The 26,634-nt window shown below is 38.0% G+C and overlaps 1 protein-coding gene across 1 annotated transcript; it reads left to right on the top strand.

The window, feature by feature from the left end:
* The first annotated feature begins 8,101 nt into the window (after positions 1-8,101).
* On the top strand, positions 8,102-25,912 carry LOC104366935 (pancreatic lipase-related protein 2). Its single transcript, XM_042787787.1, has 13 exons — positions 8,102-8,291; positions 9,250-9,298; positions 10,761-10,915; positions 13,008-13,133; positions 14,143-14,277; positions 15,209-15,317; positions 16,454-16,573; positions 16,663-16,785; positions 19,096-19,211; positions 20,750-20,879; positions 22,278-22,389; positions 24,153-24,317; positions 25,211-25,912. The coding sequence occupies exons 2-13, from the start codon at positions 9,250-9,252 to the stop codon at positions 25,272-25,274; spliced, it is 1,404 nt and encodes a 467-aa protein (XP_042643721.1). The 5' UTR covers positions 8,102-8,291; the 3' UTR covers positions 25,275-25,912.
* Positions 25,913-26,634: the final 722 nt, after the last annotated feature.

The following is a 26,634-nucleotide window of genomic DNA, read 5'->3' as shown; positions in this document are numbered from 1 at the left end:
ATGAACGTTTATAGCACAGACAGGCAGAACTCAGGACTTCTTCCCTCTGTTGTTTCAGTAGCATAGACCGTTACTCCTCTGCAGTTCATTGTTCTGAAGCTGTTCATTGTTAGTACTTTTCCTTTATGGGCAGGACATTGGGAAATCAGTTTATCTTAAAATGGAATACCAAACATGCCATGACATTTTTGGCCATTGTGAACAGCAGTCTTGCATGTGCTCCTTGCAGCCTGGAAGGGTTGTAATTGCTTCTCCTTGGGTCCCAGAGCTCCCTGTAATCAGCATTTACATAATGGAGAGAAGGATTGTGTAAATCTTGAAAACACATACCCAGCTCACTCTCTGTCTACAGATACTGTAGTTGTCTGAAGACAGTTCTCTCCTTTTTTTTCACTTGACCGACTTAATTTCAATGACATTAAAAATTACACCCAGTAAATATTTCATTCATGTATCATACAGACTCACATACACAGAGTTCAGTAAACATGTTAAAAAGCACACATGTACATAGTGTATACAAAGCAATAATTTAGATTATTACATTTCAGGAGTTTGTAAAGTATTACTGCAGTATATGAGAAGAGTTTCAACGATTAAATCTTATTGGGATAAAGGGTGCAACAGAGAAAATTTATAAAGGCAAAACTGAGAACTCCTGAAGTGCCATTTCCACTATATTTATGATATTGTGCCAGTGAATGCACTTCCAGTTATTATAGCAACAGTGATATACTAAAAAGTCTAAAAAGGTCTTTAACTTTCTTATTGCCCTCATTTTGTGCTATAAATTTCACAATAAAAAAAAAGAAAAAGTGTTAGCTTACCCCACCTGGTAAATTTTATATTTTATAGCTAAGAGAATTATTACTTTAAGAAGAGACAGCAGCTAGATGAAGGCCATGAAAAACAATCCCTTTGAAGTGTGTTTTTGAGGCTGGCAGGAAGTCTGTCAGAGAAACAAAAGAGCTGGTTTTGTCATAACCCATGAAACTGTCAGCGATGAGGATGGCCTTTGATTTCTTGGCCAGAAGCTCCATCTTCTCAGGCCAGGCTCTGATGTCAGTGAGATCAAGGGGGCTCAGGTCTCTGGCAGCTGGAGGTGATGGGAGAGTCTGTCTGGAGACCCCTCACTTCTTATCATGTCTGATGCAGGCTCTGACTGCTGTTCCTATCATCAGTAGCCCCGAGGACTTTGAAAACCGCTGGCTCATAAACTTGACTTGCCCGGCTGATGGCACAGTCTCATCCCGAATGAGTGCTCGAGGCTCCCCTTTGCCTGGACACAGTCAGACTGGCATGTCTATGTTGCCTGTGAGTAAGAATAATAGAGCGTGCTGAGACTCTCTGCCTGGAACACTAAAACACTGCAGCTGCTCAAGATAAAGCAGTTTGTCCCAGCGGTGGCAATGGTCCCAATGAGTCTGGCAAAGGCTGCAGTAAACTCCTAAATTCCCAGGACTGATCCTGCATGAAGCCCAGGCATCATTTGGCTCTCAACTCTTGTAACTGTTGATAATTCTACCTTTTATCAGTAGATGTTTTACATTAATCTCAACCAAATTAAACTGTAGTCTGACTAGTAGTAACAGAAAGCAGATAATGGTTGTTTACAACATTTACATATGCTGAATATCACTAATGTTGCAAATGACAAGAATAATCATTGCCGCCTCCTTTGCATACGCCAGCATTACTCAAATCAGTCCATGGTTAACGTGTCCATATCAGAGTCTCAGCATCCTCCCTCCTGGAGACGAGACAAGGATGTACACATGCACAATGCAGAGCTCATCTAATGTGCTCCAACACATCTTGGAAGCAAGTACCTGCTCTGCACACACAAACTCACTGTACACTGCATCTGTAACATGTCCTGTCATGACACTGAGGAGGGCTAATTGCCTAGAAGCCCTTATTCACCACTAGGAAATTTTATCTTTCTGTCACATAGTTGTTAAAGTGCAGTTTAGAAGGATGCCTAAATAGCCGTTTCTTTTCATAAGAAATTTAATTAATAAGATTTAACTGTTAAATAATCCCCAAACAGGCACAGCTCTGTAAAAACCCAAGGCCTGCATGCTGCAATCCTCTACAAGTTATGTGTTCACAAACCACCCAACAGGTTTTCAGAAGCATGAAGCCCACACAGAAACCAATCCTAGTTTTTCAGTCTCCAGCTTTTCACACTTAGCATTTAGCACCTGTCCAGTAAGAGATTGCTGAAATATTGCTGAAATATTACTGAAATTGACATCTTTACCAGACATTTGTAGGCACATCAAATATAGACTATAGCTATACGCATCCTGAAATCAATTCTGCAATGCTGGCTTCTACCCTCTCTTCTTGAAAACAATGGCAATAACTTCAGCTGACAAAAAGAGGCTGGGTTGTACTCACATTATGAAATACTCTAGTTAAACTTATTAGGTCTAATCAGTGTGGTAATGCCTTTATATGTTTCATGCTGTACTGATTGCAACATCCCACTCCCACATTCCTTGGGCTTAAAATGACTTTGTGCTTTGCAGCCCTGCCTCATAACTCTCATTTGGGGTAGCCCTTTAAACAGTGTTCTCTGTTTCTCACATCTGTTTTCTTCACAATTTTACAAAAAATCTGTGTTTTCATGACTTCAAAGCCAAAAGGCTTAAAACTGAAATAATGATGCTCAATTTTTCTGAAGCCATATTGAATGTGATACGGATTTAGCTGGTCTGAAAAATAAATAGATGTCATGCTGTAGCTTTTTTGTTACTTCATTTACAGAAAGATGCTATAAGTTAGTTACTTTTCTTCACCATCTACCCTGTATTGACTGGTTCCTCTGAAATTAATGTTGAGACACCTTCCAAAAACATCAGAGGGCGGAGGTAGTATTTCATTAAAACATGATTTAATTCCACTAGTGGCCCATAAATTATTAAAATTCTGACAGCATTCTCAAACTATAAAAAAAAAAAAAAAAACAGACTGACTGAAGAAACAGCAGTATTCAAAAGCAAAATAAAGAAGCCATTTCTTTTTACAGACAGTCTTGTATCACAAGCAAATCTGATAAAAGTTTATTCCCTGTGTAAACCATGCCTTTTTACAGGGAGTGACAAAGGTGGTGAGAGGCACCAAGCAGACCTCGGGAAGCATCCATGTACTGCTTCTCCTTCTGTCAGCCCCTTCCAAGGGTCCTTCTGAGGAATAAATCTATAGATCATCATGTGCCTTAGGTGCACAGCTCCAAATTCAAACCTCCTCTCCAGACAAGACACAAATCAGGGACAAACATAAACCTGTGGTCAGGCTGCAAGTGTAGAGGATACTACGGAAACAATATGCAGCTTTATTAAACTATTAGACATGTTGCCACACCACAAGTAGTTTAAAAACCTAAAGGTAGTGACATAAACATAACAGCACCTTGATGTAAACCTCCTGCACTCAACTGAAGTTAAAGGAAATGGGATGGAACAGAACCAGCGTTTGCAAAATAACAACTAAACCCACATAAGCCAGGCCACATATCGCATCAAAGGCCCAATATGAATACACTTCACTATTTTATTAGATGTTTCTATTTAAGAGCAGCTAACAGCTTGTATAAATTAATATCATTCTAGTGACTTTATCATCCATTTTTAAACATGTAGCGTTCTGCTCTGACAATTATAGTCATTTAACGGTTTGAGAAAAATGACATAGAGGATATTAAAATCTGATTAAGATTTAAATACAGAGGAAATCTTGTGAGGGACTAGAATATGTAGAATGTCTATGTCTCTATCTTTAGTCTTATCTTTCATAAATAAAAACATTAAATAATTTTATCAACATAGAGAAAAGAATTCGGCCATCGCATAACCTGATGGTACTGATTCAATACAAAATGTCTTCTTTAATTTCAGAGGCAGCAACTAAAAAAAAAATTGTAGTGCTTTTAAAGTTATAGTGTTTTAGTAATTATGCTACCAGATAGGGATTTATCCTAATTATCTCATAAAGGATGGTTTCCATTTTTACTAATAACCACCAGCTTTAATTCAGAAATATGAAATCAAAGACTTTCAGATAGAGCTTCTATCCCACCACTGCCTATAATCTTTATACCATATAACAAAATTCATCATGAACAATTACAATTCATTTACCACAGTCTTCTACAGGGCTGTGAAAAACTGCTATGATTAGAATCTTTATTCCATGCTTTCTTATTAATCTGTGAAATCCATTTTATATGGTATTTAATTGTCTTTTCTTGAAGTAAAATCTAACTTTCTAGTACAAAATCTAGATTTCTAGGACAAAATCTAAATTTCTAGGACAAAACAGTCAGGAGAACTACAGATCAAATCTCATGGTATCTCCAGGCTCACCTCAAGAAGTACAAGGAAAAAGCATCCATGGGAAGTACAAATAAGTCATGCAACAACTGTTAGTTTAAATTATATTAAAATACAAAGCAAGTGGAACTTAACATTTGGTGCTCTCTCTTTAGCTAAGAAGTATTTTATTCTGTGAGTGATCCCCATTGGGATTGGCATCAACAAAAGTATTAGAAGCTTGTTCGTAATGAAGGAATAGCAGATAAAAAGAATAATAATCCATTCATATTTATTTCAGCAGCCAAGCAGACTGGAAAGAATAGAAAAATCCTTGCTAGTATTTAAGGTTTTGTATTCAAAAGTGCTACTTTCTTATGGAAGGCCTTACAATTGATGTGCTGGGAAAGGTGACCTCTACCTTACTGTTACCATTTATAATAAAAATTATTCATATACTACCCAAAACTGAATTACACACCCCACAATGTGCACTGGTAGGTAGATAGGTAGGTCCCTGCCCAGAAAGCTTAATCTCCAGGTTAAGATATGACAAGTGGGTGCAATTACAATTAAAGGACAAAAAGAAAAACCAACCAACCAACAACAAAAAAAAAAAAAAAAACAAAAAAAAAAACAAAACCACAACCAAAACCAAAACCAACCAACCAAAACCAAAAAATAGCAAAAATAGCATAAACAGCCCTACACAATAATTTAAATGAATTATCCATAAGAGTCCAATTTTTTTATCATATTCTGTGCACTGTATCTCATCGCTTAAGTTCCTCTCTTACAGATGTTGCTATAGAAGGGAGCTTTTAGGAGAGAATGCACAAGTCTGTGTTTGAGCTGCAGAAAGAACTTTCTTCCACCTTTGGCCACTTCATCCCTCAAGAAAAAACATATTAATTGACAAAACTTCAGGACAGAAAGAATTTTCCTTACTGGTTTTGGTAACAGAGGGCAAAAGATATGTTCATCTACTCCAGCCAAATGGAAAAAGCAGTCATTTTCCCATCTCCTCTAGCATATAAGGGAAAAACAGAAGTCAGCCCAGAAAAGATATTGAGGTGGGAATGTGGTTTATAATATGAAGAGAATCATGGAGAAGACAAATTCAAAATTACTTTTTAATTTCCTTCTACACTAGTAACGGTGGGGCGTGAAATGAAGGTGGCAGTTGCACACCTCAAGATAAACAAAAGATGATTCTTCTCACAGTTGCATAATTACAATGTGTTTGATACAGGGTGCTGGGTGTGCTAGAATCGTGCATGATTTCAGGGACAGCTTGAACAAGTTCATGGAAGAGAAACTCTCAAGAACTTCTAAAGGATGGAGAGTCAGCCCTTTGTGGCTTGCTACTTCCTACACAGGTCCCAAATAATACTGAAGTACTTAACCCCATTAAAGCAAGAAGTTTTCTAGAAGTCAACATGGAAGTGCTGACATCTAACAATGTTCCTGAGCTGAGAGCTTTCCTGGTATTAGTCAACTAGCATACAAAACCCATTTCATGCTTGTCTGCTGGAGTAAATCCTCTGACTAATTCATTACAAATATGAAGATGCCCTGATCTCCAAGTAACCTTCTCTTAAACACTGAAGGAGAGCTGTGGTGTCTCACTGACTGCTGAAAGGCAGAATGAATGTCACTACATAATAATTTTGTGTGTTCTGAGAAAATCCTATAGAAATTAAGTTCCAATTGATGCTCAATATATGATGGTCTCATCATAGGTAAAATCAAAAGCCCTTAAATATGTTGCCATTATAATTTTAACTTGGCAGCATCACTGAATCTTGTAAGTGATTTGAAAACTTTACCACCAGACTGCTATGGAAGTTTGTGTTGCAGCAGAAGGTTGAGGTACGGTTTGGGACTATAATACCAGGTTCCAGAAAGGCTTATTAATATAATGGGTAATACTGATTTCTTGAGTTCCCCTGAGGTAAAATCTATTAATTTAAATTAACAAGTATAAAGTATTGAATCAACTACATTAATTTAAAAATTTGTGTGACCTGTTTCTGCAGTAAACTCTCCTTCTGAAGTGAGAAGAAACTGTGAGGATAGAACAAAGTGAGGTTTTGGTCCAATACTATATATAACAGAATTAAATCAAAAGCAGTTAATGCATATTAGATTCCAATTTTATGTGGGACCTTCCATTCTAATTAATAGGCCTTTCTGAGTTTGTCTATAAACTGTTAGAGATATAAAAAAAAAAAAAAACAAGTATCCACTTCCTTTGAATGTGATACCATATCACAGATCTGAGCACCTGATGTGCTTCTTTTCATTCCAAACACCCACTCAGGACTCTTGTTTGCTGAATTCTATTAGTGACTGGTTAACTGACCAATTTGTGTCCTAATGATAGTCTTTAATTATGTGAGCAGAAGATAAATCAAATTAATTTTAATGTGAATAATTCAGCACTTTACTGGACTACCTTAGTCCTGAAGAAAAAAAAAAAAAAAAAAAAAAAAAAAAATTCCCTGAGCTACACACTGACCTTCCTTCTTAATTTTCTGATAGGGTTATGGAGCCCAGAGATGGAGGATCTAATTCCTTCTACAATCTGCATGTGAAGAAATTTCTTTTTCAAGGCTAGTTAAGGGAAAAGAAAAAAAAAATCTGGAGATGTTTTTACACCTAGCATTCTTAAGAATCACTTTAACCCAGTTCATATTTGTATGTGCTAGATATAAGATAAGTCATCAGTCAGTGGAAAGGATTATAACAAAAGGGAGTCTCCCCTTTCTGTACACCCTTGGCTTAGGAGGTGTCCAAAGTCACACAATATACTTAAAGGGTTTAACATTAAAATGTTGAGGTGCGAGTTTCTCAGTTGTGTCTACATAGAATCATAGAATCATTTAGGTTGGAAAAGACCCACATACAGGAACAAAGATTTCTAGGAAAGCCTGATCAGAAATGTTAGTATAACAATATGACAACAATATAGTGCTGTGTGAAAAGACATAATTATCAAAACACTAAAAACTAAAATTACTGCCATTAATACAATTTAATTACGAAGATTCATGGTGATTGGATGTGGTGACAATCTGCCCAAGGAACTACTCTCCTCTGTTTAAAAGCATTTCTGTCATCTTTTCAAAGAAAAGTGAGGTAACTCATCCACTAGCAAAATTACAAACGGAAAAACTACAAGATGAACAAATAAGAGATGATAGACTGAGCAATTTAATTTTAAAAACTTTTTTTCATCCTTCTCTTTCCTTTCTACCTTTTCTCAGGTAAAAGCTTAAATCTTGTGAACATACATGTTAGCTCATCCCAAAACACCTTGTTTGTGTCTTGATGTTGTAATGGTAGACTTAACTATCAAATATGAATTTGAAAATTTTGCATAAAACTGTAAATTATTTAAGGCAAGGATCAGCTCCAGGAAGGATGGTTTTGCTATTAAAACTCTGGAGTAGGACCCAAAATATTGAGACTTTGATACAGCCTTCTGGTGTGATGCTAAATCACTTGAATCCCAACTCAGCATCACACAGAGGTGAGCGGCCCAGCCGATGGTAAGAGCCTTTTTCCTGATCCTGAAAGGCTGTGTGTTTGTTCAGTGTTTACATCACACTTCCCAGCACTTTTTAGCTTTAAAAATAATTACCAGTGAATGACAATAACACCCTGTTTGAAACTTTGCATAAAACAGGTGGAGTCACTTAGCAACTGGTCTGACCTGGTTCATGTTATCTCAGATGAAGCATGCCTGACAGGAGGAGATCTCTTTCTGCGCTAACCAACAAAGTCACGGATGCAGCTGGGAACTCAAGTGTTGTGGAGCAGCGGTGGGGTGAGTGTCCCTCCGCCACATGTCCTCAGAGCGCAGGCACAGAGCTATCCTGCTCCATTCCAGGCTCATCAAAGAGCTTCTGCAAGGCTTGCCACAATCAACTGAGAGGTGGACCCAGAGAACTTGCTCTGAGCTTTGCCAAGGTAAAATGGGGTACACTGGACCAGGAATATCTGAGGAACTGAAATAAGGTGCATTGTGATAAGGCGTGGGGTATTTGGTGAGTGGCTGGAGAAGAGGTGATGGAAGCAGGACATGACTGAACCTGAAAGGATGTTCACAAAGATGTGAACACGGATGAATTCTTTGCTCCTAACAGTGTATTATGGACTTCATGGGACTGGGGAGACCGGAGGTGGGGAGGTCAGAAAGGGTTTGCAGGGCTTTACCTGTGAAGGACTCATCAAAGGATCAGGGCCTGATAGTAGAGTTTTTTAAGAATTATCTTCTTTCTTTTTAAGGTAAGTTACTACTAGCAGTAGTGAGACTACACTTAAAAGGCTTTCCCTACTTCACCTCAAAGTACATGACTGGTTCCATTAACTCAGATGCTTACCTACCAGCTAGTGATTAAATGATCAAGCAGGTCAGACTGATAAGTATACATGGCTCATAGCAATGATCAAAATGAGTTTTCAAGACTATCTATATGATTTAGAAACACAAATTAAGTTTGTTCCTCTGTTCTTTTAAGTACAATCACTGAATAGCTGAGTAAAACTTTTCTATTAAATTCTAGAAGAAACTTCACTCTGTAAAAATATGTTGTTGCAAATCCTTTAGGAATTTTATTTGCTTGCCCATAAATTGCAGCTCTAGAGAGAAAAAAAAAAAAAAAGCTTCTGTTTTTCAAGGTCAGGAGGACAATCTTCAAGAGATGCTTAGAGGATATCCTGCATATGTAAAATATCCATGGCAAACAGAAAGAATCCTGAAAGTGTTTTCCTGAAACCTTGCTATTTTTAAGGATTCTTTTTGATCCAACTCATTAAATGCCTGAAGTACTCCTATGGCCACTGTGACATTTTTAATGAGTCAAAGAAGCTCTTAGGTGAATTCCAGATTCTATTTATGTTTGAATGGTGTTCTCATTTGCTTTAGATGTTTGCAGTGTGGATCACTACTCTTTTTCTTCTTGATGCAGCCAGAGGTAAGACACATAATTGATAAAATCTATAAACAGTAAAAATTGCTGTGTGCAGTTTACACAAGAATATCTGTATTTTAGAAAAAGGTTGAACTTTGGAACAGATTTAACGTACTTCTTCATTAGGAGCACTGAGCTATGTCATGTCTTTCCCACATTTAACCTTTTACTTTTTAAATCTGTAAAGCTTTTTTCAGCTAACAAAGAGAATGGGAATTAGAAAGGTATTTTTGTAGACTAATTGATACTAAAATTCTTCCAGAATAGTTTCCCCTACCAACCCTCAACCTACACCATCATTTATGGTAGGTACAACACTTGTAATGCCAGCCTAGGCACTTACTCTTCACAGTGCTACGTAGAGCACAAGAAAATAGTCCTGTCCCAAAATACTTATTTACAGAGAAGAAAGAATAGTTCGATAGGAATGGACAGACAGAAAGAGCAGAGAGAAACAAGAAGACACAGTCCAAAAGTTTACTGGCATGAGAGGGAAAACCCCTCTGAAAATGACTGGGTCACTTTTGGAGTCTCTAGCTGCAGCTCCACAATAAAATCTTCTCTTCCTCTAGATGTATTTCCAGTATATATCACTCTACCCCTGCATTTCATACAGCATAACAAATAGAATAAGTCACAGTCTGATGTACTGTGAATCTGTCGCCTATCCTAGGTATCAATGGTTTCTCATTGTTTTCAGTATCTTTTTAAGAGCAATAAAAAATATTTGGGATTTCACAACTATTGTGCTACAATAATGGGTAAAGATGACATTTAATGGCAACACCCGTATGTCATATTTGCATCAATACTGTATTAAAGCCACAATAGAAATTGGGAAACTCTAGTTCTTCAGGCACAGACCACACTTCCTGAGGCTGTGCTTTGCCCTAGGCTTCCACTCAAATGCCACTTTATTGCTTCCATTAAAATCTTATGGTGATAAAAAATAAGGGAGATGTTTAATGTACATTGTGGAGCAACCAGAGGTTATATATTTTAATGTTTTTGTTTCTTTTTACTCCTTCATAAGTTGTTGCACAAGAAAGAACAATTTAGATAATCCCTGGAGCATTAGGACTAATTTAAAAGACTGCTCTGTGCTGCCAGCAAAAGCTCGTTTGTTCTCTGGAACCATAAAGGATCAAGATTTTATTGTCTTTTTCTGACAGCTGTGTTAACAATATGTTTGACCAAACACATCCTGCACTCTCCTGAGTTGATCAAGACGGGATCTATGCTATGTGAGCAGCAGGAATCAGTCTTGCAGTTCAAGTCCCTGCTACATGCAGAAGGCACAAGAGAACAACTGAGCCCCTTAATGAAAAATTAACACAAGTGCCATCACAATCAGCCATTTTCTGCTTCCCTGGTATAAACACTATCCTGCCAGCTTCTTGTAAATTGGTGGCAGCCTAACCTGCTACGTTCCCAGAACACTAACATTTTTCTTTGCATACCCCAGGAAGGGAAGTTTGCTACAAAAGGCTTGGATGCTTTACTGATAGCCCTCCTTGGTCTGGGATCCCAGGGAGACAACTGGCAGGTTTGCCCAGCTCTCCAGAAGATGTGAACACCAATTTCCTTCTTTATACTAGAGACAACACCATAAAATATCAAGTAAGAAACTGCTTTGTTTTTAAACACTGACAGTTTACAACACATTCAACAAATTAAACAGACAGTTTCTTTTCTCCCATATTTTTGTTCATAAGTCTCCTGGGAGAAGCCCCTGTTCTATATTACACACAAACAGACTCTCATAATTTTCTTTCATCTGTTTTCTTTTTCCTCATTTCAGTGATCTGGTGATCCAGGTATACTTACAACATATTAAACACAGCCTTCTAACACAGGTCATCTGAGATATTTTAGACATATTTTACATACTTTTCCACAGTAAGCTAATGGCCCCAATTCAGTTTCAGGTTTAGCATTATAAAACCAGAGGTGGGGAAGGCAGTACAAAAGGAAAGCTCAATTTTGGCTCCTGTGTGTCTTCAGATTAAAAACGTTTCAGGCTCATTCACATGACTTGAGGATGTGGTTCATACACATGATTACTAGGTCCCCTGAGTTACATACACCAGGTCTCAGAGGCTCTGTTTATGTGATGGCCAATGCTGAGCCCTAAGAGCAGATAGATAGTTAAAAGTGAAGATTAGAAGAGAAAGTATCCATTTTCACCAGAGAGAGGAAAGAAAACAGGATGAAAAAATAAAGGGAAGATTAGAAATGTGAACAGGAGACTAAAGAAATGAAGGAGATAATGGAATCATATGTGGAAAAAGAAGGAAACAAACAAAAAGATAATTAAATAGGGATGAATAAAGAAAACAAACAAATATTTACCATTTTTTGGAAGACTGGGACTGAGGGAAAATGGAGACTAAAAAACTAAAGAGAAAGTCTCAGAGGTTCTCTTACAGAGAGCTGAACCAGGTTATCCCTCCTGAAGACACACCAGGTAGAGAAGAGTAGAGACAGCAGACTATGGAGTTGTATGGAAGAAAAAAAAAATTAAAAGGTGAGGTTATCTAAACCTTCAAGTTAGTGGTAACAAGAGGAAGCTCTGGACTGTGACAGAGTGACAAATGGAAGTAGCTAAAAGGAGCCTGCAGCACTGTTTAGGATGGATCAAGTGGGAACGTACTGAGAGACACCAGCAATGTGTCAGCCCTCTCCTCTGAAGATCAGCAAGTACTGGGAAGAGCTCACAGCAGAATGTTCAAGGTGTTGGAGGTGTCGGGGCTGGGCTCATCCACAGTGTGAAGCAGTTTAGTGGAGCTATGGACTGGTCTGGTGAAATAAGAGAAATGACCATCAGAGTGTATGAATTTTACTTGGACAAAGAGCAAGAAAAATTTAGCAAATTAGTATGAAAAGTGGGAGAGTGGGGGTGTGGAATTTGTTGCTGTTGTCAGCTTACATTACATGAAAAAGACTTCACAGTTGTTCTTTTTTATATATAAATAACAGTCACAAACAGTAGAGCTGTTTAATGATTTCTCCTGTTCCAGTCACCTTAGAACAAGTCCAACATCTCTAGCTTAGAGGACCTATTAGGTTTTAACTTCAATCAGTCTTTCACTGAAGGTGAGATGTGTGCTAATTGGTGCATGAAATCCCCCTTCAAGCTTGTGAAAATGTAACAAAAAATAAGAGCCAAGATTTAAAACAACACAGTATTCAGTATTTCTTTAAAAGAGAATAATGCCTTCCTTCTCAATAAATCCCAATACCTACAACCTCTGATGTTGTAAACTTGGTGGTCTTTCTCATAAAATACAAATAAGCTTAGTGATTATTATCTTGTATTCAAAGAAAATAGAAAGAAAAAATTGTAAAATAGGTATAGATTCAACATCAACCACATAATACCTTGCAGAAGATGCTATCTTTGTATTTCTATGGCCAAGTTTGATAAAATCTTGTATTTACATGGCACGTTGTACCAGTATATCTCAAAGCATTGTGCAAAGGATGCCAGTATCATTACTTCAATTAACTAGAGGAGGTGAATCATTTGTTGAAGTGATTAATTGATATCATCCAGCAAGGCAGTTTACAAGTGAGGAACAAGACCCATCTCTTCAGAGTCCAGAACTGTGCCTTAACCATTGGTGTACTCTGCCCTGCATCAAAATGTACACTGGGCTGGAGCTGTCACAGCTTTGTTGTGTTGCTTCTTGGTCGTTTTTTTTTGACACAGAAAATTTCTGCTACAAATCCTTCAACTATCAAAGCTTCAAATTTCCGAACACACAGGAAAACTCGCTTCATTATACACGGCCATCTTGCTGGAGCAGACCTCCCCTGGATAACAAATATATGCAGGGTATGGTATGACTTTTGTATGACAGTCATTTTACTTGTCTTTGAAAGTGCAAATATCCACATCATCCTATTAACTGGCTTAAAATTCCCACATAAAATTTGCACCTCTGTTCTCTTGTTAATTCAGGGAAAATATGAGAGGAAAAAACCTTGGAATGAAGCTCAGTTCTACAAGACTGCCCTCTTGTTCCTAGCTATGAGTATAATGCACTTCAGCCTTCTGCTAAATGCCCTTTTGCTGCATTCACCTCCACAGAGAAACCTATAATTAATTGATTTTTCAATTCATTGTCAATAATAAAGGAGAAAAAAAGTCACTTTTTTCACCTCAGCAAAAGGTCAAAATAAACATTTTAGTTTGAGGGAGGCATCTAATCTAATAAAACCAAAATGCTTTGTTCAGCAGATTGGTTTCATTTTGTTTAGGCACATTTCAAAAAATGAAATTGTTTCAGAATGAAAAATCAGAATGTTCCATTGCCAGAAGTGTATAAATAGAATATCTTGGTTAAAATATATGAACTTTGGGATTGAACAATTCAAGCACATGAACACAAATTTACGAATCTTTAAATGATCCAAGCATATCAATTTTGAAGAACAAGGCTTGGACGATGAAAAAAGAAGTCATATTATCCTCTTTTTCTAACTGAGGTACTATCATAAAGAGAAGTTGATACCCTAAAGCCAACCAAAGCATCTGGAATGGAAAACAGAACTGAAGCAAGTTTCTCTGTCTTTATAAAGTATTCAAATCACTTCCTCCACTCTGCCTCCTTGTGTTGATTCCTTAGTATTACTAGGAATTAATACACTGAAGCTGTGTCTTTACCAGTGACATAAACAAAGTGAGTCCCTGGCTATAGCAAAACAAAATATTGTTTGTATATGCAAAGCAAAACAAAATATTGTTTGTATATGCAAAGCAAAATATTGTTTGCATATATCCTACCAAAATTGTAATTCATGCCTGTTAGCCTCTGATCCTCTGTTTTCATGTTTTCTACCAGTTCATGTTTCACACTGAAGATGTGAACTGCATTTTGACTGACTGGAGAGGTGGCTCCAGTGGTTTGTACACTGATGCAGTTAACAACGTTCGCATTGTGGGGGCTGAGCTGGTATATCTGGTGGACCTTCTTGAGGTAAAAGTATCTGTGGAACATGAAACCCTGTGCATATATTGTATGGTAAAGGCCATGTTCAGGGTGGCACCTTTAGGTTTGACACAATAGAGTCAGGAAGTACAGAGGTATTCAATAATGCAGCTGAAAATGTCATTGAAAGTCTCTAATCCTGCACAAATGGAAACACTTACTTTAGTGTCAGACCACAGATAAGCATGCCCCTAAAGGCTTACAAGCTACAGTTTATGAACTTTTTTCTTCAAGTATCAGATTGGAGAGTGTATAGTAAAACTGGCAGGGTGAAGGGTGGTAACAGGACCCTCTGTGGGTCGCACATGCTGCCTCCCGCAAAAACTGAATCACAGCACAGGGAAGCGACTCTGCTGCAGCCACCAGTGTCAGGCTTCCCCGTGCAGAAGCTCAGCTGAGCCCGGCACACCAGCAGTGCTCCTGGCGTGGTCCTCCCTTTCCTCTGGGACCTGCGTGGTGAAGAACCTCCACAGCAGGACAGCAGCTCGATTCACGCAGAGGGTATGCCACAGGCACAGGCACTGAATACTCCTCTACCACAGACTGCTATCCTGTCCAGACAGGTTCAGGGGTGAAGCAGTGAGGCAGTTTGCCTTTTGGATAAGCAATCAGTGCAAATGTAAGGGAGCTATGTGCAGAAATTCCCTTTTCCTTCTTTTCTGTCACAAGGGCCAATTTCTGACAGAGATTATTCCCTTTCAGAGGTGCAATATAAGAGGGGATGGGATGAGCTGGGAACTGCTTCTCTTTAGGCACGGACCCCACCATCTGCAACAGTAACTTCCCACCCAAGACACTCCCCTGCAACACCTGCTGGTCTGGCCATGTCCTGGCATAGCATGGGGCCATGATGCAGTGCCACAGGATTGTATCCCCCCACTTAACGTGCTTGTTTTTTTCTTTCCATACGTCTTCACAGAAAGACTATGGCTACTCTCCTGCCAACATCCATTTCATTGGCCATAGTCTGGGAGCACATGCTGCAGGGGAGGCAGGGAGAAGGAAGCCTGGCATTGGAAGAATAACAGGTACTGAAGCTATTTCAGCTGATGAATCTTTGTATTTTCACGCAATTTAAGAGAACTGAAGAATCACTGCTGCCTCATAAACACACAATAGAGAACACAATGTGCTGGTTGGTCATAATTAATAGTATATAGCTAGCATGGTGACACATGAACAAAGCCATGACCTATCACATACCATGCATTTCACATGTCAATGTTCACAGCTCTGGGAAAGATTGACTGAAACAGATCAGAAAGGCTTAGCTGTCCCAACTGTGGCTAAATAAAGGTCAGTTTTCACAGATCACAACAAATCCCAGGGAGCACTTGGTTATGATTTCTAATGATATAAAAAATAGGAATAAAATACTCTATTACATGTGGAATAATAGACTTGTAAAACACTAGCAACTCGTTGTCATATTTGGCTTTAAAAGCCCCCTCTAATGTGACTTTTCAGCAGTTCTAAAGATTGAAAATCTGAAATGAAATATTAAACCACCTAGATCTAGTATGTCAGGATGAGACAGTAAATAGCCATGGACACCCTGAAAAGGAAGAAAGCTATTAGTCACATAGCTACACAGAGACGCAATGATGTGGCACACTCACACATCACATTTTTTTTTAAAAGGCTCACTATTTTCTGCTTTCCTTTCTCCTTCAGTCAGTTTTTTTCTCTGCATAAACATTGCTTCATCTAAGCTGTGTACACAGTAAGCAAGTCAGGGAAACTGGGATCAGAACCGTGTTGCTTTAGACCTGAAGAGAGCTCATTGACACTGAAGTGAAGAGGTAACATTTTCAGCCAAGCTCTTTTGGAAATAAAAATAGATATTTGACCAAATAAAAATTCTCAAACAAATCTACAATCTCAGAATAACATATCAGGATTTCATATTTTTCACACCAACATGCAAAAAAAACCCCAAACCTCTTCTTATAACATTGTTCCCCAAAAGTAAGGCAAGCACCCATCAGCATTTTACTGTACTCCAATGACTCCAGCTACCTTTCTATTAAAGCCCTGCTTATTTTGCTGGCTGTGGACAAATGGTTTTTTACATCTGAAGTAAAGGCAGAAATGTATAAACACTGTATGTGATGACATATATATAGTATTATTTACTCAACCAGATGTTTCTCCATCTATTTAGGTTTGGATCCAGCTGGGCCCCTTTTCCAATATACTCCCATAATGGTTAGGCTGGATCCTTCAGACGCAAAATTTGTTGATATAATTCATACTCATGCTGGTCATCTTTTCTTTGACTTTGGTAAGTTTTCACACAAAGGCTGACACCAGCACAGAAAGTGGCCACACCATACCTGAGAGTGATCAGCCGTGATTCATTGGTCGTTTCAGCTCCAGGAATTCTTCAGACTTGTGGCCACCTGGATTTTTACCCAAATGGCGGGAAGAAGATGCCAGGATGCAAGCAGCTTCGTGTACCTCCTGCAACTCGGAACATCAATGATCTTATGAGAGGTAAATATATTTTTTAAGTAATACCTCATTATATGCTACAGTTAGAAATAAAGACTAGACTAAAGTAAAGCTTTCTGAATGTGTATATTTTTTATACAGCTCAGATTTGGAGCAGGGAGAGAATACTCAAAAACAGAAGATTTAAAGCTGCCTGTGAAATACCCTCCAATTTTCTTTTATACTAGCCAAAGCAAAGTCCAAGTGGAAATCAGTTAAAGCAGGCAGACTTGTTCATCACAACCTTTATAAGAGCTTGCCACTGTGCTGACAGACTGACCTCAGTGGGAATTCCACACATGAAGGACTGGTAAAATTTCATTCAAGGATAATCCAAAAATTATTATTTTAAAATCTGAGCTTTTCTTCTCACTAGAAAGACATCGGTCCCAGTATTACTGGGGTTGGACATACTCATCTATGCCATTAACAGCTTTAGTGTCTTCAAAGGGAACAGCACAAGGTTAAAAATATAGAAGATGATAAAATGAGTGCTCCATTGATAGTTCATCTTCTTCAAAGAAAGCTGGGCAGTTAATCAGAATTACCCTGGGATCCAGTACAATAGATCCCCAAAATCCTGTCTTCTGATCATAACCTACAGAAATGAGAACATCTGTTATTCACAGCTAAATGTTTTGAAATCCCTACCACTAGCTAAGTAATTGGCTTTCAAAAATGCTCTGTGTTAGAACTGGCTGAAGAACTTACTAACAAAGAGGACTGAAAGCTAGCTGTGCACAAAGTCAATTAGAACCAAAACACTTTTCAATCAGACTGAATAAGAATGTCTGCACTTTCAGAAAAACAAACAAACAAAAAAATAATTCAGAGACATTTCACAAGGCTGTTTGCAGTGTTTTGTGGTGAAGAAGCAGCTCAGCTCTATTGAACATCAGCAGATGGAGTTGGTTGTTCATTCATCTACTAAAAATAGAGACAGCCTTAACTCCTACCTCGTGGTTAAAACTTTGTGTATATCTCTTCTGTATGATAATATTTACATTTATGTAGTGCTTTTATGTATGAAGTGCTTTATAAATGTTATTTAGTAACTTCTTTCTACAGCTTTTGAATCAGTAGGGAGAGAAGTATTATGTTCCGATTGTATAGATGTTAAGTAAATTTGGCACTAGCACAAAGCAAGCCAACAGTAAGGGCTGAAGGTTCTAAAGTTAAAAGCACAGACCCTTCTGAAACAGATTTTAAAAAGGAGCTATAAAGAAAACATACTCAGGAAGCCTTGATGATGCAGATTATTTTCAAGAAAAACAGACAAAATTACTTTTCACAAGGGTTGTGGTGTGTTTTTTTCTTTTCTTATGTAAAGAACAATGTGTGTCAACTGGCCAATACCAACTCATCTGTCTTTAAGATGCGTAAATATTGACAGTAGGTGTAATTCTGATTTCACTGCAAACTGTGCCAGCTTGCAATTACTTCAGTGCCTCCAAGACTTCATGCTGTGATTAGGTGAGACCACACCCACTGAAGCAGAGTAGAGACTATTTTTATACAACCTAACTTCAGTATATTGTGCTTTGATAAAGGGGAGACTTCAGAGCCAATGAAGACAATATTTGTTACAAGAGACCTGTAAATATAATCCAAGTACATTCTTCTTTCCTGCCCTGACTGCTTAGAAATTTCACTCTGATGGGAAAATGTACTTGTTTCAAATAATTCTGACAAAATCAAGGACACACTGTCAAACATCTTGCTTGTCAGAGCATTTCACAGAATCACCACTGTCCAATGACAGAAGGTTTTCTAAGGCTTAAAAACATTGAAAGCTGATGAAGTTAAAATATTTACTACACTTACCTTCAATTCTAGAAATGAGTAGAAAGTGTGGTTTTACTAAATACCATGTTGTGATAATGGTAAGCAAATGAAAATTACTTCATAGTAACTACTATATGCTGTAGCTATGAATTATTTCAGTCTTTGAAATACCAAAGGGAAATTCTCCTAAATCCTCTTTGGTTCTCATGATAAAGTAAAATCAGTTAAATATACGTAGCAGGATGGGAGGCTGCACAAGATCTACCCTGGTGCATCTCCACCTCTGCTAACTCCAGCATGAGTACAGGGACACAAACATTAGAACCTAGCTCTTCCCCATTGGAAAAATATATGTGGCCATAAGTAAGCATTTTACTATAAACCGTCTTTTAGTTATTACTAATTTTTAATCTGAGACGTCACTATATGTATAAATGCCTTGAGGAAAAAAAACCCACAAGAGTTGCTTTGGCCTGAACTTTATTTTAACATGTAACTTTAATATTTTTTGCCTGGGCTTTTTCCCAGAATACAGATCTATTGGATGTGGACATAAAAGAAGTCTCCGGTATTATGCTGAGAGTATTATCACTCCGAATGGATTTGTTGGGTATCAGTGTGAAACATACAGAGCTTTCATATTGGTAAGTATCAGGTACACATTTATGGAAGTGAGTATAGCCCTGCCCTTCTCTTAATAATTCTGGGACATCTTCTGTATTCTGGATCACAGGATACAGGGGAGGCTGTGCAGACCCACTGACTACCTTCATCCAGACCATACCCAAAAACCAGGCAAAATGTAAAAGCAGCAAACTCAAAAAAAAAAAATCTAGAAGAAAACAAGGCTGTAAATATAAATACCAAAAAAAGTTGAAGAGCTGAGTAAGTGAGTAATGAAAGGCAGTGCCTGGATTCATCTTTTGTGTAAGTCAACAGTAAGGAAACTCTGGTTGAAGTCCATCTAAACCTGGTGGAATCCATCATCAAGAAGACAGCCTCTGGATTTCAGAAATGTTTAAACATCTGTATAAACAATAAACATCCACAGTGTATAGGGCAGGGGAGATATTTATACAGTACAGCATTGTTCACACAACCCTCAGTTGGCACAAGGAAGAAGGCAGCATAATGTCCTGGTGCTTCATGCCTGGTATAACTGAGCTTTTAGTGGACCAGTTCTGTCAATGCAACCAAGGACTGGTCAAGGAGGAAGACAAGTCTGAATTTATTTCCATCTGCTCCCAAAAGGAATGATCGCAATACTGCAGAAAACTTGTTAATGTTTGTAGCAATGTTGCCATGTAACATGAAAGTCTGATGTAATTCAACACTTGAAAACCTCAACCCTGTGCAACTTAGTGATACAAGGGGAATGTTTTTTTTCAATCTCATAATAAGCAAGTGATGATGATCAGTTAGTCTTTTATTCATCTAATGCCCAAATACCCAAAGATCTACAAATACCAGTTCCTACAGAACCTCCCAAATAACAAAATTGAACTATCTAAATATAAAAATGCTATTTTTTTTCCAGCTGAACTAAATCACTGTCACTGAAAATATACATGCTTTTTTTTTTTTTTTTTTTTTTTTTTTTTTTTTTTTTTAAATGGACATCAAGGTCTTGATCTGAATGATAGATCTATGTAGGTAGATTAATTTCATTAAGGTTCTGCATGGGGATAAAGGCTGAAAAGCAGACAAAACACATCCCAAAGCAAGACCCCAAGCTTCAGTATTCCTAAACTCAAATATCTTTACCATATGAGTGAGATAACCAGCCAGACCTTCTTGAAAACACAGTTATTCATCTAATAATAATTAGCAGACAACCTTTCAATGGACCCTATGAAAGATTAATATATTACCTGTATTTTACAGATTAGGTAGTAAGGTACAACATGCATTAAGGTATTTACTTATGGTGTCTGCAAGAGCATAAGGATTTAGGCCAGATTTTCAACCTGTTCCTCTTCGATTTTCAGCCAGATGAAATAAAACTAACCATCTCACCTTTTTTCACTACACTAATAAATACTGAAGATATGAGCTCAACTCAGAAGCAAGTACCTTTTGAAAAAAAACTGGGAAAAAGCTGAAATACCCTAATTTCTTAAACTTTAAGAAGTGGAATTAAAACAGATAATATTTTGTAACACACATTGTTATTTTCCCCCAGGGAGACTGCTTCCCATGTCCAAAGGAAGGATGCCCACTGATGGGTCACTATGCTGATACATTTTTACATAAAACTGAGAAAGAACAGCAAAAGGTTTATTTAAACACAGGGCCCTCCCCTCCATATGCTCGTAAGTGCTCATTTTGGGTGGTGAATTCTAAGTGGCAATGAATTACATGTGAACAAATATCTTGCACTTCTATAGAGAACTGCTGGAGTTAATGAGTGGCACTCAGGACAAAATCTCGAGTTTCAGGTGTCTTAGGAACATGCAGTACCAGTATTATCTGGGAAAGGCTGAGATAATTATAGAAACAGATCAACTGATGCTGACCTCTGAGTTAGAAACCCTGCTAAAATTTTGTTAATTAGATGATGGCTTCAAAAATTTTATAAAGCTGAAAGTGGGAGAAATGTTATGCTGAAGGTTCAAAATTTCAAATCAGAAAAAGTTACTTTGTTTTAACTGGCAAAAATTTATAAAACTGGATCATTTCAGGATATTTTTGCAAAGCTCATCAAGTCAAAATAGCAGGGAGTAATAAGAAGTATAGTTTTATTTGTAATTAATGTAGAAGCAGACACAGAACTGGACAAAAAGAAAATTTATAAATAAATTGTAATCCATCAGGTGATGAACTGCAAGGGTAATAAATGAGAGAGGGTCTTTGAAGTCCTTATTCTCTAGGCACTAAAATATGAAAGCAAAATTAAACACAAACAAAAAATATCTTGTATTGCATCTTCATATGAATAAAAAAAAAATTATTTGAGTATAGAGAAACTAGACATTCTTCATATTGGAATGAACACATTAATTTCAACATATAAAAACTGTTGTGTTTATAGTAATTATAGCCTTAAATCAAATATAACCTTATGAAGTGGGTGAAGAGATTCTTCTTTTAACAGCCTGAAATAAAACCAGTACAAAAACTTCCCAAACCTGTTTGCTTGAAATCAATATGTGCTATTGCATCTGCAACCCTGCTTCTACCTTACAAAGACATGCGGGATGGCAGGCTCTCCTGAGAGCTGTTGGGCTGTGTGCAGGTATAAGAAAAATCCTAAACACTCTGTATATCGGGATCATCCTGAGAAAGCGGCCAGTTTTGCTTAATAAATATTTAACAACACAGCAGACCAGTAGACCTCACTTCATAGTTCAGAGCTAACATGCTACCCATGAGACCCCCCAAATTGCTCATCAGTGTAAGAATTTACAAAATTAAAAATGAGGCCAAGTGGAATAGCAAGGTAGAGTATTGGCCATGGCAGACTAAATACGCAGCTTAGTCAGTAGGTCAGCAAAGATTCAATCTGCAATTTAGAACACTATCAAGGAAATTAACACTAACAGAATCACACAGAACTAGCACTTGCCTTAATAGAGTGACATTTTGCTTGCTTACCAGCACATTTTTGCAATTCTTTCCTCTCCCTGAAAGACACTGAGACATATGAGAAGTTTTACCATCAGGAAAAAAATCTGCTTACAACTATAATCTATTTCATTTTGCTTTCAAAGGCTGGCGAAAAGAGATACATGTCAGAGTATCTGCAACAGAAACTGTGAATGGAGATATAGATGTAGCCTTGACTGGAACTAATGGGATCAGGAAAAAATATACAATCGACAAGTAAGTTTAACATGACTGTTGAAAAAATGGTTCTATCATTGTTAACATACTGAATTTTTACATAGCTATTTTTACATGTCTCATCTTGGTTTATGTGATCTGTGATTAACACTGGTAATAAAAATAGCTGATAAGTGGTTGAAGTTCCCCATGCTATAGATGGGGGTCAAACTCTCCTTGTTGATTGGTCTCTATTCTTCCGCATTTTCTTTTCTTTTCTGAGGGTGACAATTAACATAGCAAAGTGGGTAAGAGCAATGAGCCCTGTGGCTACTGCTGGACTCTAACATTGTTTGGTGATGTCCTCTAAAAAGACAGAGCTGAATGATGTACAGTCATTTAATTATTCCCTCCTCTAGGGAAGTTGCAGCTTGCTTATGAACAGTGCTGGAGGATGGGGTTCCTGTCCATTCAGCCTGGCTTTTTCCAGTAAATCTGAATTTAAATCTCCTAAACTGATCCTTGTCAAGAGCACAGTTTAAATATTGTAAAACCAACCTCTTCTGTGTTTGAACACAGTGCTGGTACTGATCTGTACCAGAAGTACCTTTGGTTGAAAATATAGTACTGCAACAATACACTTCCTGGTAATTTCTGTGTTCATGTCACACTGTAATGTGCATTCCATTATGATGAACACTGATACCACAGAAAAGCACAAATGTAAACTACATTTTTCAATTTTTTTCATGGTTGAGAGCAAACAGAAACACCGAGAGAACCTTTTGACTTGGACTTATTTGAAGGTAGAACTCATTTTCCAAAAATAACATCTAGAATAAACCCCATGGCAATACTGACAAAGGCTGGGCTAACTAATCTGGTGCTTTCACCCTGAAAGGCACAGGAATTTAAGCAAGTAATTTCCATACTTCTGTAGATCCCTCTGAGTAACTGCCTCCTCCTTAAGTACCAGCAAGCCTATGCATTGGGTTGATAGGCTGAAAGACCTTAGTGGGATGCACAATAACCTCACGATATAAGCAGGGATGGTGTTTGCTCTGCTTTTTCAAGTAAGGTTCATACAGAGACTTTGTAGCCTTCACCAATTTGCCTAGCTGGTATCTGCACCATGGACTTCAGCCAAAGCGAGGAAAAAACCTGACATTTAGTCTTCAGAACTTTGTCCAGGTATTCATGATAAATCATGTTGGGAGACATGAGGTAGCCTCAGAACCACCACAATAGCTTCAGCAAAGGCAAAAAATTGCAATACAGATTTGGAGGAAAAAAACAACCAAAATGTCAATGAGACATTCTTTCCTAATCCTTACAAAAAAAAGGTTAAATGAGAAGTGCATTACATATATTTGGGTTTGTGGTATCTTTTTAATCTTCCCTGAAGTTTAGTCCTGTTACAATGTTGTCCAAATAATTATTTCATATATTTTTATGTACAAAAAAAAAAATCTATGGTCCAAGGACTTTATAAAAGACTTTGCTACATGTCTTGAATGACTAATCAGCAGAGAGGGCAGAACTTGGTGTTTCTAGACCTGAGACATGATCCCCTACTGCCTGAGCTGAAAGCCTCAAATCTACATCAAGAACCCCAAGGAACATATTCTCCAAGAACCTATTATAAGCTAAAATTTTGCCTAACATGCCTGATTGGTAATTCTTGAAAAAAAAATGTAATAAAATTATAACAATAGTATTCAAAGCTTCAACTGTCATAGCATCTCACATTTCTACCTAAACCATAGCATTTTTTTCCTCATTTGTAAACACAGATCATCACTTCTATGTTTTTCTTTTAACAGGGGAACTTTCAAACCAGGCAACACGTACTGGAACTACGTTGATACAGAAATTTCTGGGAACGTTTCAAAAGTTGAGTTTCTCTGGAAAAAGCATCCAGGTCATGTACACAGAGGCTACATGGGAGCTGAAGAAGTCACAATAATATCTGGGGAAAATGGAAATGTGTGAGTACACAATTTAATCATGTTCCATTCTGTGGGTCTGGGGGGAAAAACCAACAAACCAAAAAAAAAAAAAAAAAAAAAGGAAAAAGGGAAAAAATATCCAAAACATCTTTGCATGGTGTCATGCCCCTTCAGGCAAGTGGGTTTAAGTAGTGAAAATAAGAGCTTAATCCAAATTTCATGGCAGTACCCGGGTGTTTGACTGAGTACAGCTACTCCCACCAACTCAGCACTGCAGCCAGACTTCCCCAAAGAATAGAGTTATCAAATCTGAAATTCGGGTGAGGGGATGGGGGTGAAGCCCTGCACTTGTAAGAAGGGTACAAGTTTTTCTCCAAAATTACAGTTTCATGTGCCTACATCTCCATAAACACATAGCACAGCACATCAGAAAGAGCTCTTCAGAGCGCAGCAGTATACTTGCCTTGGTTGACCCCAACCTGATCCCATGGACCGGGCACCCACTGGCATCAGCAGTACATTAGGTACACTTCTGGAGCACACCTCTCGGCTTAGTTTTAACCAAAATGAATCTAGCTGCTGTCCAAACACCACTCTGTCGTGTAAACCAAAGTGTGGTAAGTGTGGAAAATGGAGTGAGAGATTCCCTTCAGAAGTGCACTCCTGATCCATATTAAAATTCTAATGGAGTCTGAGCATAAAGGCAAATGCATCTTTAAATTTAATAATTAGCCACTAACTAGTAATTCTTTAAAAAAAAATCATTTTAAAACACATACTTTATGTTCTCAGTCTACTAGAACTCATGCTTTGACCTAACATGAAATAAAAATAAGATTTATATTGATATAAGAAAATAAGATTTATATTGATATAAGAAAATACCCCATTGTGCTGAAAAATATTTCCTTAAACTCTTCCTCCCTTGCCAGGTCTGTGTTCTGTGGCTGTGGAACCGTGCAGTCGAGCACATGGCAAGCCCTGGCACTTTGCTGAGCCTCAAGAAATGCCCTGGTCACCCACTGTGGCAACCTTCACTGGCTGGAAGAGGACATTTCTTCAGTCAGCAGTGAACTATTAACAAGGCTACTTCAATAGATTGTGGAAAAACTTGCCCAGCCCACTACAAAAGTCTATTTCCAAACTAGTGTTGTCAGCTTTTATCCGTACAGGGTAATTACACTTCTGTGAATTCCAGTTACAGTAATAGCTAACATGTATTTTACTAATAACACACACAAAAGACTGCTTAGGAGCTGGGACTGCATACCAAGTTGTACAATAGACCTTGAGAAACTCTACTATCAAAGTTCACCATGTGACACACAGAACAGCTTAATGTACAGCAAAATATTTCATTGTTGCTTTTTTTTCTGGGGAAGAACTCATTGGTGTGCTCTATTCAGCCCAGCTGAACACCGGGTGAGATGGGACTCTTTCTCTGTATCTGAAAGAGGCATCAACTTTATCAAAAATATGTTGCACTATTGAGGATCTGGCAACCTTCAAAATAATGATTTTCTCTTTACATGATGAAACTGAATTTTTCACCTCTACCTTGCCCTCCTGAAATCCCTGAATTTGACCTGAGCTGCATTACTTGCACTGCTACACAGCACTGTCCCCCCAAATTTGGCGGCATTTTGATTATAGTGGTTAACAAAAACAGACTACTAAGAGTTATCAGCATCAGCTAAAATAAGCTAAGATTGTTTCTGTTTCATACCAGTTACCCACAGAAATCCTTTTGGTTTTTATTTGCCCACTGTGGTCTAAGACACAGAATAATTTTTAAATCTAATGTGAGGCTTATTATTTGGGTGCAGAAACCCTGTGTGTGAATCACCTTGGGCAACTGTGTTCGGTCCCATACTAACAACTCGCTATTCCAGAATACTTCCAGTGGGGTTTACCAGAAGGTGTTAATGTGATGCGTTACACAAGGCTAAAGGTGAGTGATGAACAGGTGTGTTGCAAATTATGCAGCAATACTTCTGAGATGTCAGAATCCAGTCACCTCCTACGAAGTTTGCCAGAGGAGCTTGCTGAGGAGGTTTGCAGCAAAGTCGACAAATCAGATGTCTACCTTCTCAGACTCACTGCTTCTGCACCCTTACCATCTCCACCCGTGCCGAGTAGGATCCAGAAACCATCCTGAGCAGGGAACTCATCCTCCTCTACCCCCCTCAGGGAAACTCCCTAGGCAAGACCCCCTTCTTGCATAAGTAGGGACTCTCCTTTTCTGCGCTCCCCTGGAGCAGTACAAAACAACCCCTCAGGTACTTCTATGCAGTTGGGAAATATCAGCAGCTAGTAATTACACCATCTTTAACATCCTTCATAAATCAGGCATAGC

Source organism: Tyto alba, unplaced genomic scaffold (assembly GCF_018691265.1).
Source record: "Tyto alba isolate M040663 unplaced genomic scaffold, T.alba_DEE_v4.0 Super-Scaffold_1, whole genome shotgun sequence".
Taxonomy (NCBI): domain Eukaryota; kingdom Metazoa; phylum Chordata; class Aves; order Strigiformes; family Tytonidae; genus Tyto; species Tyto alba.
The sequence above is the reverse complement of the archived record's forward strand: the minus strand, read 5'-3'. Positions and strand labels throughout refer to the sequence as shown.

Bases quoted from the DNA above. Each gene is read 5' to 3' on its own strand.
- LOC104366935 (XM_042787787.1), top strand. From the start codon at position 9,250: ATGTTTGCAGTGTGGATCACTACTCTTTTTCTTCTTGATGCAGCCAGA. The intron at 9,299-10,760 runs GTAAGACACATA...TGCATACCCCAG, and splicing joins TCTTCTTGATGCAGCCAGAG to GAAGGGAAGTTTGCTACAAA. The intron at 16,786-19,095 runs GTAAATATATTT...GCTTTTTCCCAG, and splicing joins CATCAATGATCTTATGAGAG to AATACAGATCTATTGGATGT.